We start from the raw sequence: 14032 nt of genomic DNA, 5'->3' as shown, positions 1-14032 counted from the left end.
TGTTAATATATTCCTGTGGGGTTTATCCAATATATTAATGTTGGATAGGCAATAATCAAGGTATATGTGAGGCTCTATTCAATTGGGAGTATGGCATTGTATCCTATGTGCTTATTCTGTATAATTCCTCAGACCCCCTTCTTTGATCTTTGATCAATATTAATTCCAATCTGGCGCTCGTTTTGTCCCCTCTGTTAACACACAATGGTCCTCCTAGGCGATGTCTGCATATCCGCCTTTTGATCCCTATTGTTACCAGCGTTCGTGTACAGTAGAATCGCCTCGGAGCTTTCCATCAGTCTCCGATCACGTGAGCGAGGAGGCCTTGTTGGCGTTTTTGGGGGGGGGGGGGGGGGTTATGCGAAAAGAAACGCGCCGAGCCAGTGCATAATGAATGATTAGCATAGGTAGTAACCAACTGTAACGAGCATTTAGCGGCAAGGAGAGTCTGATTAACCCTTGCCTGACGTCCAGTGTGCTTTAACTCAACTCCAGCTGTATTACCACACAGCAAGAGTTGAGTTTTTGCTGTGTAGATGTCACACTGCTGTTTGAAGATGACAAAGTCAGACCATTTGGGTTACAATAGGCAAATGGGTGTGAATGATTTATAGCAATAGTAATTGATAGGGTGGGCACTCTAATATCTGGGTCACAGAGTAGGCAATGCGGCAGTGTTTAATTAACAGTATTTTATTTTAGTAACACCAAAACAGAACAGATCAATGTCTGCTAAAACATAATGTATCAATAAAATTAATAAAATTAATAAAATTTATAAAAGTAAATATACTTGATAAAATATATTGTGGTATGTCCACTGGTAATACTATGATATGGCCTGAATGTAAATATAATAGCCGTAGATTCTGATTTGTGCGGGCTATATTAGCAAGTATATTTATTCTCTGGAACAACAAACTGCAGTCTCCTTTATCTCCACATAATCAAATAAATATGGAATATAAAAATAAGTGAAGTGCATAAAATATAAAGAAACCAAAATTGGATGATGACCATATAAATATTATTATTATAAATATTATTTTAAGGTGCAATAAACTATAAGTGTTCAAAATAGTTGCAATAGTGTGCAAACGTGCAAAGTATCTGTGGAGATTTGTCCTCAAGCTCAATCTTCCTAGATGTAACAGAAAAATTGTAACAGAAAAGTTCCTGAGAATCGGCTTGTTATTCCAGCATCTAATCCAACATATATACTCTGTTGTACAATATGTCAGTCCGGCGAATCTCTAGTTAATACCGCTATAGAGCACAGCAGCAATAGTTAGTACAATGTATCAGTCTGGCAAATCTCTAGTTAATGCCGCTATAGAGCACAGCAGCGATAGTACAATGTATCAGTCCGGCAAATCTCTAGTTAATACCGCTATAGAGCACAGCAGCGATAGTTAGTACAATGTATCAGTCTGGCAAATCTCTAGTTAGTTTCGCTATAAAGCGCAGCAGCGATAGTAAGTTATTTCAGCAGTGGAGCTATTGAGCGATGTTGTATGCACACATAATCAATGGTTTTGTTACTCACATGCGGGCTTTCTGCCGTCTTCACCGTGGCGTCCCACGTAATAGAGATTCTGGGTAAAGTGTGTCGCTAAACCCCAGATAGCATACGGCCTGGCTGTTTAAATGCAGGTTCCTCCGGTATATTACCGTGTTTTTACCAGGTCTGGCTGTGAGTAACAGTGCTGGTGGTATTCGTTCAGCTCCGCTGCAGGTTCACCTAGGTGTCCTTAATTAGGATACGTGCTCCACCTTTCTTTTAGTGCGGTCACGTACATAGGTGTCTATTCAGTGTCCATAAAACCTGGAAAGCGCTTTCTTCTGTCCAATATCAGGTGGCAAACTGTTGCGGTTTATAGTCAGGTCCAATTGGTCCACGCCAGACGCGTTTCGAAGGGTATCCACCTTCTTCCTCAGTGGCTCTGTTGGATCTGACTAGTTTGCCTTCTTTTTATTCGTTGTAGTTGACAAGGAGTGTTCTATAGAAAACCTGGAAAGGATCGGGGAAATCTGAATATCTCAAATACAGGTTATCATTAGATGCGGTATTAGTGCGGTTTGTATGCGTTTTTATGTATGTTCCTGCGTTTTCTTGTCCAATAAGGCCAAAATTCTTCTCAGTCATTATCCATACTTAATGTTATGCATAATTAGTTGCATTGTCCTTTTATATTAACAAAAGAGCATAATTTGCTGCAGTATGAATTTGCATAAAAAAGAACTGTAAAATCCTTTTGTCACTTATTCTTATTATAATTCTAATCAGTATATATTCATACACTGTCTTATAGATAAATGAAGTAAAAATATTAATAGAAATATAAATAAAACATTTATATATAAATATATATATAAAAAAAAAAGTATATGTAAAAAATTTATAAGATTTTTATTAAATCATGTCCTATCTAATGGACTTCTGTTTTGGATCAGGTTATTAAAATTTGTATTTTTTATATATCGTATGATTTAGGATGTTTGATTCATATCCAGCAAGATCCATCCAAGAGGTGACTCGTTGGGTAACCCCAGAAATTCTTTGGACAGAGGAGGGAACTGGAGATGGATGGCAACCAGATTGAGTGGTGTCAGAGGCCTGAGGTGACTAGATGGTATAGGAGTGGAGACCTGCAGCTCAGGAGGGGTCATAGTGCTGATAGACAGTCCGACTAGTACCCCTCGTGGGCCGAAGGCGTCCAAACCCTCACAGGAATCCGAATATTTCCAATTCGGCATTGAGCCCAGCCGGAGCCAGGCTGCCGAATTCAAAAATTCTTCTAGATTCAGCCCTAGACATTCGGGCAATGTGGCTGCCTGCCCTCCAATTACGTTCTATCTGTTCAAAGGCTGCAAAGGTCAGAGTTTTGGGGTCTTGATTGTGTACCATTTTAAAATGTTTAGATAGTAAATGTTTAGATAGATGTTTTTCATAGCCCTTTTTAATGTTGTTTATATGTTCCGCTATCCTGATTCTTAAAGGTCTTTTCGTCCTGCCTATATATTGTTTCGCACATGCACATTCTATGATGTAGATGACGTTTGAACTGTTACATGTAAGAAGAGTCTTTATCTCAACTTCAAAGGCATTTAGTGTTGATTTTACCCGTTGGGTCTTCTTTGTAAAAGACGTGTTTCTACAGTTCACACAGCGTCCACATCTATAGAACCCACTTCTATTTAACCATTTATTAATGGAACCGGTTTCTCTTGTTGGTTGTTTTATTGATGGTGCTACCTTCAGACCTAAATTAGGGGCCTTCGTGTACACTATCTCCGGTGTTGGTGGGATCAGTGGACCTATAATTTTGTCTTTTTGTATTAGGTGCCAATGGTTTTTAATGCTTTGCTCAATTTTCTTATGCTGTGCATTATAGGGCAGTATAATGCAGAATTTATCGTCTTCTTTGGGCTTATCAATCTTCTCTTTGTTAATTACAAAGAATTTTCTCCTATCCATCGATCTGACCTTTTGATTGTCCAGATTTTGGAGAATCTGAAGGTGGAGCCACACTGGCTGATAGGGACTTTGGATGTCCAATCCCTCTACACCGTGATTGAGCACGGACAGGGCACCAATAGCATGAGTCTACAATTGAGAAATCATGGTAGCCTTAAAGAGAAACAGATTGATTTCTTGGTGGAAGGTGTTAGACATATATTAACACACTATTATTTTTTCTTTGAGGGGGACTATTATCTCCAGATTCGGGGCACTGCCATGGGCACCAGATTCGCCCCCAGCTATGCCAACCTCTTCATGGCACAATGGGAACAGGAGACCATCTTACCCAGGCTGGGGTCGGATCTGGTGCTCTGGCAGCGCTACATCGATGATATCATTTTTATTTGGCAGGGAGATGTAGCCGGCCTCCACACCTTCCTAGAAGAAATTAACATAAATACATACAATCTGAATTTCTCTCACAACATCAATCAGAAATCTATTGAATTCCTTGACTTACGGATCATTACTCAGATGGACCACTATGTATGTACCACATTTCAGAAGAAGGTGGCTAAGAACAGCTTCATTCTCTTCTCAAGCTGTCATTTACCCTCTTGGCTATTAAATATACCAACTGGCCAATTCCGAAGAATTAAGAGGAACTGTACCAATCAGTCAGAGTTTGAGGAAGTCAAAAGACTACCCTGAGACAGTAGTAGAGAATGCTCTAAAAAAGGTCAGATCGATGGATAGGAGAAAATTCTTTGAAATTAACAAAGAGAAGATTGATAAGCCCAAAGAAGACGATAAATTCCGCATTATACTGCCCTATAATGCACAGCATAAGAAAATTGAGCAAAGCATTAAAAACCATTGGCACCTAATACGAAAATACAAAATTATAGGTCCACTGATCCCACCAACACCGGAGATAGTGTACACGAAGGCCCCTAATTTAGGTCTGAAGGTAGCACCATCAATAAAACAACCAACAAGAGAAACCGGTTCCATTAATAAATGATAAATAGAAGTGTGTTCTATAGATGTGGACGCTGTGTGAACTGTAGAAACACGTCTTTTACAAAGAAGACCCAACGGGTAAAATCAACACAAAATGCCTTTGAAGTTGAGATAAAGACTCTTCTTACATGTAACAGTTCAAACGTCATCTACATCATAGAATGTGCATGTGCGAAACAATATATAGGCAGGACGAAAAGACCTTTAAGAATCAGGATAGCGGAACATATAAACAACATTAAAAAGGGCTATGAAAAACATGTACTATCTAAACATTTTAAAATGGTACACAATCAAGACCCCAAAACTCTGACCTTTGCAGCCTTTGAACAGATAGAACGTAATTGGAGGGGAGGCAGCCACATTGCCCGAATGTCTAGGGCTGAATCTAGAAGAATTTTTGAATTCGGCAGCCTTGCTCCGGCTGGGCTCAATGCCGAATTGGAAATATTCGGATTCCTGTGAGGGTTTGGACGCCTTCGGCCCACGAGGGGTACTAGTCGGACTGTCTATCAGCACTATGACCCCTCCTGAGCTGCAGGTCTCCACTCCTATACCATCTAGTCACCTCAGGCCTCTGACACCACTCAATCTGGTTGCCATCCATCTCCAGTTCCCTCCTCTGTCCAAAGAATTTCTGGGGTTACCCAACGAGTCACCTCTTGGATGGATCTTGCTGGATATGAATCAAACATCCTAAATCATACGATATATAAAAAATACAAATTTTAATAACCTGATCCAAAACAGAAGTCCATTAGATAGGACATGATTTAATAAAAATCTTATACATTTTTTACATATACTTTTTTTTATTATATATATTTATATATAAATGTTTTATTTATATTTCTATTAATATTTTTACTTCATTTATCTATAAGACAGTGTATGAATATATACTGATTAGAATTATAATAAGAATAAGTGACAAAAGGATTTTACAGTTCTTTTTTATGCAAATTCATACTGCAGCAAATTATGCTCTTTTGTTAATATAAAAGGACAATGCAACTAATTATGCATAACATTAAGTATGGATAATGACTGAGAAGAACTTTGGCCTTATTGGACAAGAAAACGCAGGAACATACATAAAAACGCATACAAACCGCACTAATACCGCATCTAATGATAACCTGTATTTGAGATATTCAGATTTCCCCGATCCTTTCCAGGTTTTCTATAGAACACTCCTTGTCAACTACAACGAATAAAAAGAAGGCAAACTAGTCAGATCCAACAGAGCCACTGAGGAAGAAGGTGGATACCCTTCGAAACGCGTCTGGCGTGGACCAATTGGACCTGACTAGAAACCGCAACAGTTTGCCACCTGATATTGGACAGAAGAAAGCGCTTTCCAGGATTTTAAAAGTTTTATGGACACTGAATAGACACCTATGTACGTGACCGCACTAAAAGAAAGGTGGAGCACGTATCCTAATTAAGGACACCTAGGTGAACCTGCAGCGGAGCTGAACGAATACCACCAGCACTGTTACTCACAGCCAGACCTGGTAAAAACACGGTAATATACCGGAGGAACCTGCATTTAAACAGCCAGGCCGTATGCTATCTGGGGTTTAGCGACACACTTTACCCAGAATCTCTATTACGTGGGACGCCACGGTGAAGACGGCAGAAAGCCCGCATGTGAGTAACAAAATCATTGATTATGTGTGCATACAACATCGCTCAATAGCTCCACTGCTGAAATAACTTACTATCGCTGCTGCGCTTTATAGCGAAACTAACTAGAGATTTGCCAGACTGATACATTGTACTAACTATCGCTGCTGTGCTCTATAGCGGTATTAACTAGAGATTTGCCGGACTGATACATTGTACTATCGCTGCTGTGCTCTATAGCGGCATTAACTAGAGATTTGCCGGACTGATACATTGTACTAACTATCGCTGCTGTGCTTTATAGCGGTATTAACTAGAGATTTGCCGGACTGATACATTGTATTAACTATTGCTGCTGTGCTCTATAGCGGCATTAACTAGAGATTCGCCGGACTGACATATTGTACAACAGAGTATATATGTTGGATTAGATGCTGGAATAACAAGCCGATTCTCAGGAACTTTTCTGTTACAATTTTTCTGTTACATCTAGGAAGATTGAGCTTGAGGACAAATCTCCACAGATACTTTGCACGTTTGCACACTATTGCAACTATTTTGAACACTTATAGTTTATTGCACCTTAATATAATATTTATAATAATAATATTTATATGGTCATCACCCAATTTTGGTTTCTTTATATTTTATGCACTTCACTTATTTTTATATTCCATATTTATTTGATTATGTGGAGATAAAGGAGACTGCAGTTTGTTGTTCCAGAGAATAAATATACTTGCTAATATAGCCCGCACAAATCAGAATCTACGGCTATTATATTTAAATTCAGGCCATATCATAGTATTACCAGTGGACATACCACAATATATTTATCAAGTATATTTACTTTTATTAATTTTATTGATACATTATGTTTTAGCAGACATTGATCTGTTCTGTTTTGGTGTTACTAAAATAAAATACTGTTAATTAAACACTGCCGCATTGCCTACTCTGTGACCCAGATATTAGAGTGCCCACCCTATCAATTACTATTGCAATACTTCTGGTGATCGGGGTACGACATCAGGGTGGAGCACCTTGCCAGCTGGAATCAGGGGTGAGCCGACCTGTACTAAAATTTCATTTCCACTATTAACGTGAATGAATTATACCCTAAAGTGTGCTACAATTTTATCAGTGTTGGCAATTGCGCATCTTGAAACTTGATGCGCTTTTGCTGTTTGGTGTCCTGCAGGGGCTTACCTTGCTTTACCACCCGAAGTTAGCATTACCACCACTGATGGTGATTGGTATTGTATGTTTAATCTCTCCCAAGTTTTTTACTTAGTAATTGCAAATTAAGTTTTTTTGTTTTCAATGTGAGCGTCTCCCATATGACAGTGAATTGAATTTGTATTACTTTGTATTACTTTGCATGCTTTAGGTATCCTTTGTCCTATTTTTTATTATCTGTGCTATACAGGTGAAAATTAGTTATGACACATTCTACCTTCCACATCTATGATCCTAAACATTCAGTGTGAATTTATCAAGACTTTGAAAATCTATTTACATTTCTAGGCTCAGAAGACTGGACAAGGTGGAGACACGCACATAGCTGAGGAACTTCTGATTGTGAATAAACCTTTGACAGATTTAATCAGTTTGCTTGTTCAGTTGGTAAGTTGTTTTCATCTCATCATCTTAACATAAATCTATGGATGTTCCCCTACACGTTTTTTAGCTGCATTTTTAATGACTTGCATTAAAAGTTTTTGTGTTAGGGTATTTTTACACTTTGCAGTTCAATCATGGTTTTTGCTGCAATTTTCACTGCAATATTTCTTAGCATATGAGCTTTAGGAGCTTAGGTGGAAGATTGAGGTTGGTGTCTGATTTTTTAACTAAAGCCAACGGTAAAATAAAAATAAGTTTTAATATTGTTAAAAAGTGCCAACCTTGCTCTTATAGAAGAGCTCAATAGCGTAAAAGGTGGCATGGAATAGGATCACAGATCCAGGGTCATACTTGGGATTTTGTCGAGCAGAGTAGTGGAGCAGAGTAGGTCTATACGAACCCACATTCATTTTATATGCACATTGTTTATGCTATGGTGCAGATTTTCCATTGACAACCATGGGAGACATTGTTTTGATTGGAGTTCATGTGGATTTCATTGTGGAATATGTACCAAACAGAGCCATCCACATGCTTTAACAGGGCTATCCTAATACCCACTTAGAAGTGCTGAACACATGCTGCTTGTCCAGAGTGGGTGATAGAAAATACATCATGATCGATCTTTGGTTATTGCGCTAATGTCTAATTTAAAGAGTTTTTCACAGATAGGGCTGCAATGCCAAGCAAAACCGCAATACAATGTATGGCACTGTGCTTGGTCATATGATCATAGGAAGAGGCAAGCATCGTGCCCTCTTCAAGCAGTTGTTTGGCAGTAGTGTCGGCAGTTAGACCCCCACCGATCTGAATTTGATGACCCATCCCTTCAAATTTGTTACCTATTGAAGCCACTAACTCAAACTCAGCTGTTGACAATTAGATAAAGTTTAAAATAAAATAATTAATTAAAGGTAAATCTAAACCCTTTATTATCATCTCATTTTAGGTCATGGAGTCCGTGCTTATTAATTTCATAGTACATTTTGTATTTTAGTCTGAGTTTTGTTTTTTGGATACAGTTAATTGATAAAAGTCTGTCTGCTGGAAGCCACCACTAGGGGGATTCTACTGCTACTGTTTTATCATTGTGTTTAATGTGCACATGCTATGCAGTAAACTCCTAAACTCCTACTAGTGGTGGCTGCAAGCATCCAGAATGTTACCATTGAACTCTCTGTAAGACTATATTCACATGCTTAGAAAACTGTCTCATAAAAGTTAATGAGTCCCCTCCAGTATATTTTGTCTATGGCCCATGGTGGCTGCTGTAAAGCATATCTCCATATGCTGTTACAACAGCTCTGGCAAGATGGCTGCCCCATAATCATGTTCAGGAAATATAATTAAACAATGTACAATCAGAAAATAAAAACAGCTTAGAAATAAAGAATATATGTCACTATCTGGTTTTAACTGGCAGAAAAAAATTATAGGTGACACATTACCTTTAAATGGATGACTTTTTATATTTTGGGTGGGCTTAGATTACTTAGTTTTGTTACTCTACTAGTGCCTGCTTTTATTCGAATTTGTTTTGCTTGTAGCTCCTCCAAAGGTTTCCCAAAACAAAGTGATTATACAAAAATATCCTTTCTTAATTATTTGTATTACTCATTTCTCCCACATGTCAAGTCACCTCTCATTAAAATATTCATTTTCTTGCTTTTAGTTAATGTTTATTTTTTTTAAAATGAATGGTTTAAATCTAGTGTAAGTGACCTTTTTAAAATGTCACTCTTAATCACATTGCTTTGTTGTGATTTTGGTGATTTAAAGAGGACCATTCACCACTCCACCACTGTCTGTTTTAATAGCATTCCCCATGTAATAACAGTTCTGGAGCATCTATTCTTATGGCTCTATGTTGTGCTATTCTTGTATTATTTCTACTAGAAGTTATGAATACATTACTATTAGCCTTCAGTAAGGGTACAGAGGGGAGGTAACAAGTTGGGGGCGTGTGCCTGCACAGGCTCACTCTAACCAATCAGTGCTGCCATTTTCAGACTGTGCAGGGGCCCCTACCCAATTGGTTACCTCCCCTCTGTACCCTTACTGAAGGCTAATAGCAGCCCATTCATAACTTATAGTGCAAATAATAAAGGAATGGCACAAGATAGAGCCATAAGAATAGATGTTCCAGAATTGTTATTACATGGGGAATGCATGAAGCTATTAAACACACACATGTCAGGAGAGGTGAAAGGTCCTCTTTAACTTTATTTCTGATTTAAAGTGTTTTTTGCCCATTTGGGATGATTTGAATGTACGTGCTTTCAGCTTAATCTACTTTAGCCCACATTGGGACAAAGGTGATTCCTCTCTTTGAGCCTCTGTTTTGTAACATGAACATCAATAATGTACAAGAATAATTCCTCAGTGGTGTATTTTAGTAAATATGCTGCAGAATAACTTATCTTACCAGATAAAATAACCCCTTAACTGGTAACTATTTTAGTTTTTTTTCACCCCCGCCTTCCGAGAACCATAACATTTTTTAATTTTCGGTTGATATAACCATATAATAGTATAGGAAAGAAAGAGAGTAAGCAGGCACACTCTAATTTGGGTCAATAAATTAATTTATTTATATAAAAATGGTTGTAAGGTGTATTTAAAATATTCAATAAAATATGGAGATGGGTGGGTTATCCTTCAATGGTTGCCAGCTGGTAGGGAGGAAGGTATGGGAATTTATAGGTATGGATTTGAACTATGCGCTATGAAGATGATGCGCTGGGAGATGTAATTATATGGATAAAGTTTTATGAATAAAATTGTGTGCGCTAGGAAAACAAAATGGTATAACAAAATAATGATGGTAGTAATAATGTCCTTATAGGTAGAGATGATTATCCATAAAAAATAAAATAAATAAATGAAAGGAATATTCCGTAGTTATGGAATAGTCTGTATAGCTCCTTGATCTAAGGTAGTCTTGTTGTTTTATAATATTATTCTCTAGATGAATAAAAGATTGGATAATACGCCTTTGGATCCGTGTTATTCCATAGAGGGTACGTGGTGTGACTCAATTATATAAGTCAATTGTGATTCATACAGCCGCAGACATGTGCATATGTATATTGTATCCTAGGATGCTATAATAGTTATTATGCGGTGTTGTGGGATTAAGGGGTGCTCTGTGCCTGGGTGCGGCGTCCCGCACTTTCTCTGGCTGCAGAGTTCACTTACCCTTCACCCAGCGTAGTGTTCGGTCCTTTAGCGATCCTCTAGCGGTAATTTGTTCTCCCTCGGGGGCTGTCCTGGATCGGCGGTGTAGCTCGTGTTCTCCCTCGGCGGTGTAGCTCGTCTGTGTAGTGACGTAGGTTGTCACATGGTCGCGGCTTTGTGTTGAATGGTACCGGCTTGTTCTGGGTAATTCTCTAGCTCCGTTACAAGTGATAGGTATTCCAACAATCCTCTACTCCTTAAACGCGTTTCGGGAGACTCTCCCTTCATCAGTAAGACAGAGCCGTCTATTCCATATATTCTCTATATAAGAGTATATATATATTTTTTACATAAAACATTTTTTTTATTGGGGAAAAAGTCCCACTAGGGTATTTGACCATGTGATCTGACTATGGTGCCCTCTCAAGCGTCATACTTACACATTCGACATGTATACATGTACATCCCATATCGACAAGGGGTTAATTTCAACAGGAAGTTCAGGTGACAACAGGAAGTTCAGCCATTTTGAATTAGGTAGCAGTTTCTAATTTGTTTTCTTTATTACCCCCTTCTCGATATCTGCCATAAATGTACAGCGGATGTGGGGTCTTTACAGATGCCTTCTCCGGAACGGAGTGAGTGCCATAGCCGCCGGATGCCTGCTGTTTCATACAGCAGACACCCACAGCTAATTTCCGCGATTGGCGGTAATACGAACCACGGACATTTAACGCCTAATGGCGCAAATTCCATTATTCTATACAAATTGCAGTCTGATGATTGGAGTCCACTTGGGGACATAAAAAATGTAAAAAAGTTTTAAAGTATTATAACCCCACCTTTCCCCAAACTAAAAATAAATAAACAATAAAAAAAATAACATAGTGGGAATCACCATGTGTGATAAGGACAATACTATTAAAATATATAAAGTTTCCAATACGGTGAATGGCGTAGAAAAAAAACGGTTGATTTGCTGTCTTTTTATCACTTTCCTTTGAATAAAAAGCAATAAAAAAGTCATACACACCCCAAAAAGATATTAGCAAATACTACAAATTTTCCCGCAAAAAATTTGTCCTCACACATCTCTGTTGACTTAACTATTAAAAAGTTATGGAGGTCAATATTGCGATGACTAAAAAAAAAAGTAATTTGTTTTCAGCATTAAAACGCAAGAAAAACTATACAAATTTGGTATCACCTTAATCGTACTAACCTGGAGAATGAAGAGCACAAGTCAGTCCTTATTAAATGGTTGCATTAGAAAGTACAACTTGTCCTGCAAAAAACAAGCCCTATGTGAACAGAAAAATAAAAAAGTTATGGCAGGGAGTGAAAAACGAAAACACAAAAATGGAAAATCGCTGTGCCAGGAAGGGGTTAAACAAGCTTCCATTTTGCAACTCAGATTGTCCATTTTTGCATTTCAAGGTAAGGTCCTAGAAAACAAATTCAGTGGAATAAACATGCCTATCATCCAACATGTCCTGGGCTGCAAGATGGCGGCACCATTTCCTTAGGCTGTTACTGGGTATCTGTAATTCTGCACATGTCTATGACGCATGTGTAGATACAGGGCATTCTGCTGCCGTTTACTTCCTGTACGGAATTACAAACCATATATAGCGAGAACAGCACTGCTGTTCAGAACTTTAAACAAAAGGGGCTTATTCACCCAAGTTTCAGCAATGTTTTATGTTTCACTCCCTCTGTGGAACCATTTACTAGCTTTAATTATATAGCATAGTTGGAAAAAATGGGAGTGGACATGAATGACTAGAAGGTGTTAGGGGCAAATTTTTGTATTACATTGATCCAGAGGAAGGTTTAAAAACATAAGACCTAAGGCTAGTTTGCTCTAAAAGAAAGAATCCAAAATGTCAGTCTGACTGGATCAGCATTCAAACAAGAATGCTATATATTTATATGGTCACTGTACTTTAAACAAACTCTAAATAAATCAGTATTGTAGGTGAATATAAGAAACATTGTAATATATCTGATCAGAGAATTCCCCCCCCCCCCTCTAGCAGCTGACTTCTCCTCACCCCTCCTCTCTCTGTAGACTTCTATGGGTAGCATGTGTCTTTGTCTCGGTCATTGCGTCATTGCCGTTCACTCTTTCTTACTCCTCCCCTCTCTATAGTCTTCTATGGGCTGCATGTATCTGTGTCTCTCTCACTGCAGCTTACTCTTCCTCACCCTCCCCTCTCTGTAGACTTTTATGAACAACATGCGCCTGTGTCTCTCTTACTGCAACTCAGTCTTTCACACCCCTTCCCTCTCTATAGACTTCTATGGGTGGCATGTATCAGTGTCTCTCTCACATTTCCCTCTTCTTAGACTTCTATGAGATTAATGTGATCCTTCAGTGAGGTGGCAGTCCCTCTCGTTTCAGTTCTCAAGATGGATTCAGCCAAGAATGTCAGTTTAGGACAGGAAGAAAGAGACATTTTTCTTTGATATATTACAAAGTTTCTTGCATTCACCTGTACTATTAATTTATGCAAAGTTGTATTAAAGTACAGTGATTATTAAAATATTGATCTTATATAGTTATGAAAAATGATCTAAGCCTTTTTTAAGCTGTCGACTGTGACAGGGACACATTTTCTGATATGGTGTATATAATGCTCTAGTATTTCTCTACTACACATTATTTGTCACATGGTGCTGGGAAAGCCCTGGTGGTGACAGTTCCTCTGTGACTTTCTTCTAAAAGACTGTAACTTCTATGACCTGGATTTACTTCTTGTAGCCAGGATACAGAGGACAGAAAAACTTGACATATATATACAATTTATGGTCTGAAGTCAGCCAGTAGTCTTGTTTATCAGACAAATCATCACTTGGCACAGGACTAGTGCAGACAGTGCTATAACAAATAGATTAGAGCTCACAGGATTTGTTAGCCTTTAGCTCTTCCCATCACTGGTTTAAATTAATCAAAGGTCCAATGCAATGACAAATGAATTGGACATAGAGAAGATTTAAGGTGATACGTAGTGCCTCGCATAACAAAATACTAGCAAAGTGAAATTGAAGTCTTGCTTTAAAAGAAAATGTAACCCAAGTATCAGCCATAACTTTAAAACCATCTGCCTAATATTG

At 38.2% G+C, this 14032-nt stretch overlaps 1 protein-coding gene across 5 annotated transcripts in view; it reads left to right on the top strand.

The window, feature by feature from the left end:
- ULK4 (unc-51 like kinase 4) overlaps positions 1-14032 on the top strand; it is a 708846-nt gene that overhangs the window by 482271 nt on the left and 212543 nt on the right. For all 5 annotated transcript variants that reach the window (XM_044293413.1, XM_044293414.1, XM_044293410.1 and 2 more), the window contains exon 34: positions 7643-7741. In XM_044293413.1, coding sequence (XP_044149348.1) covers positions 7643-7741 — 99 coding nt within the window. The remainder of the gene's footprint in view (positions 1-7642; positions 7742-14032) is intronic.

The sequence above is a fragment of the Bufo gargarizans genome, chromosome 5 (genome assembly GCF_014858855.1).
Source record: "Bufo gargarizans isolate SCDJY-AF-19 chromosome 5, ASM1485885v1, whole genome shotgun sequence".
Classification (NCBI taxonomy): domain Eukaryota; kingdom Metazoa; phylum Chordata; class Amphibia; order Anura; family Bufonidae; genus Bufo; species Bufo gargarizans.
The sequence above is the reverse complement of the archived record's forward strand: the minus strand, read 5'-3'. Positions and strand labels throughout refer to the sequence as shown.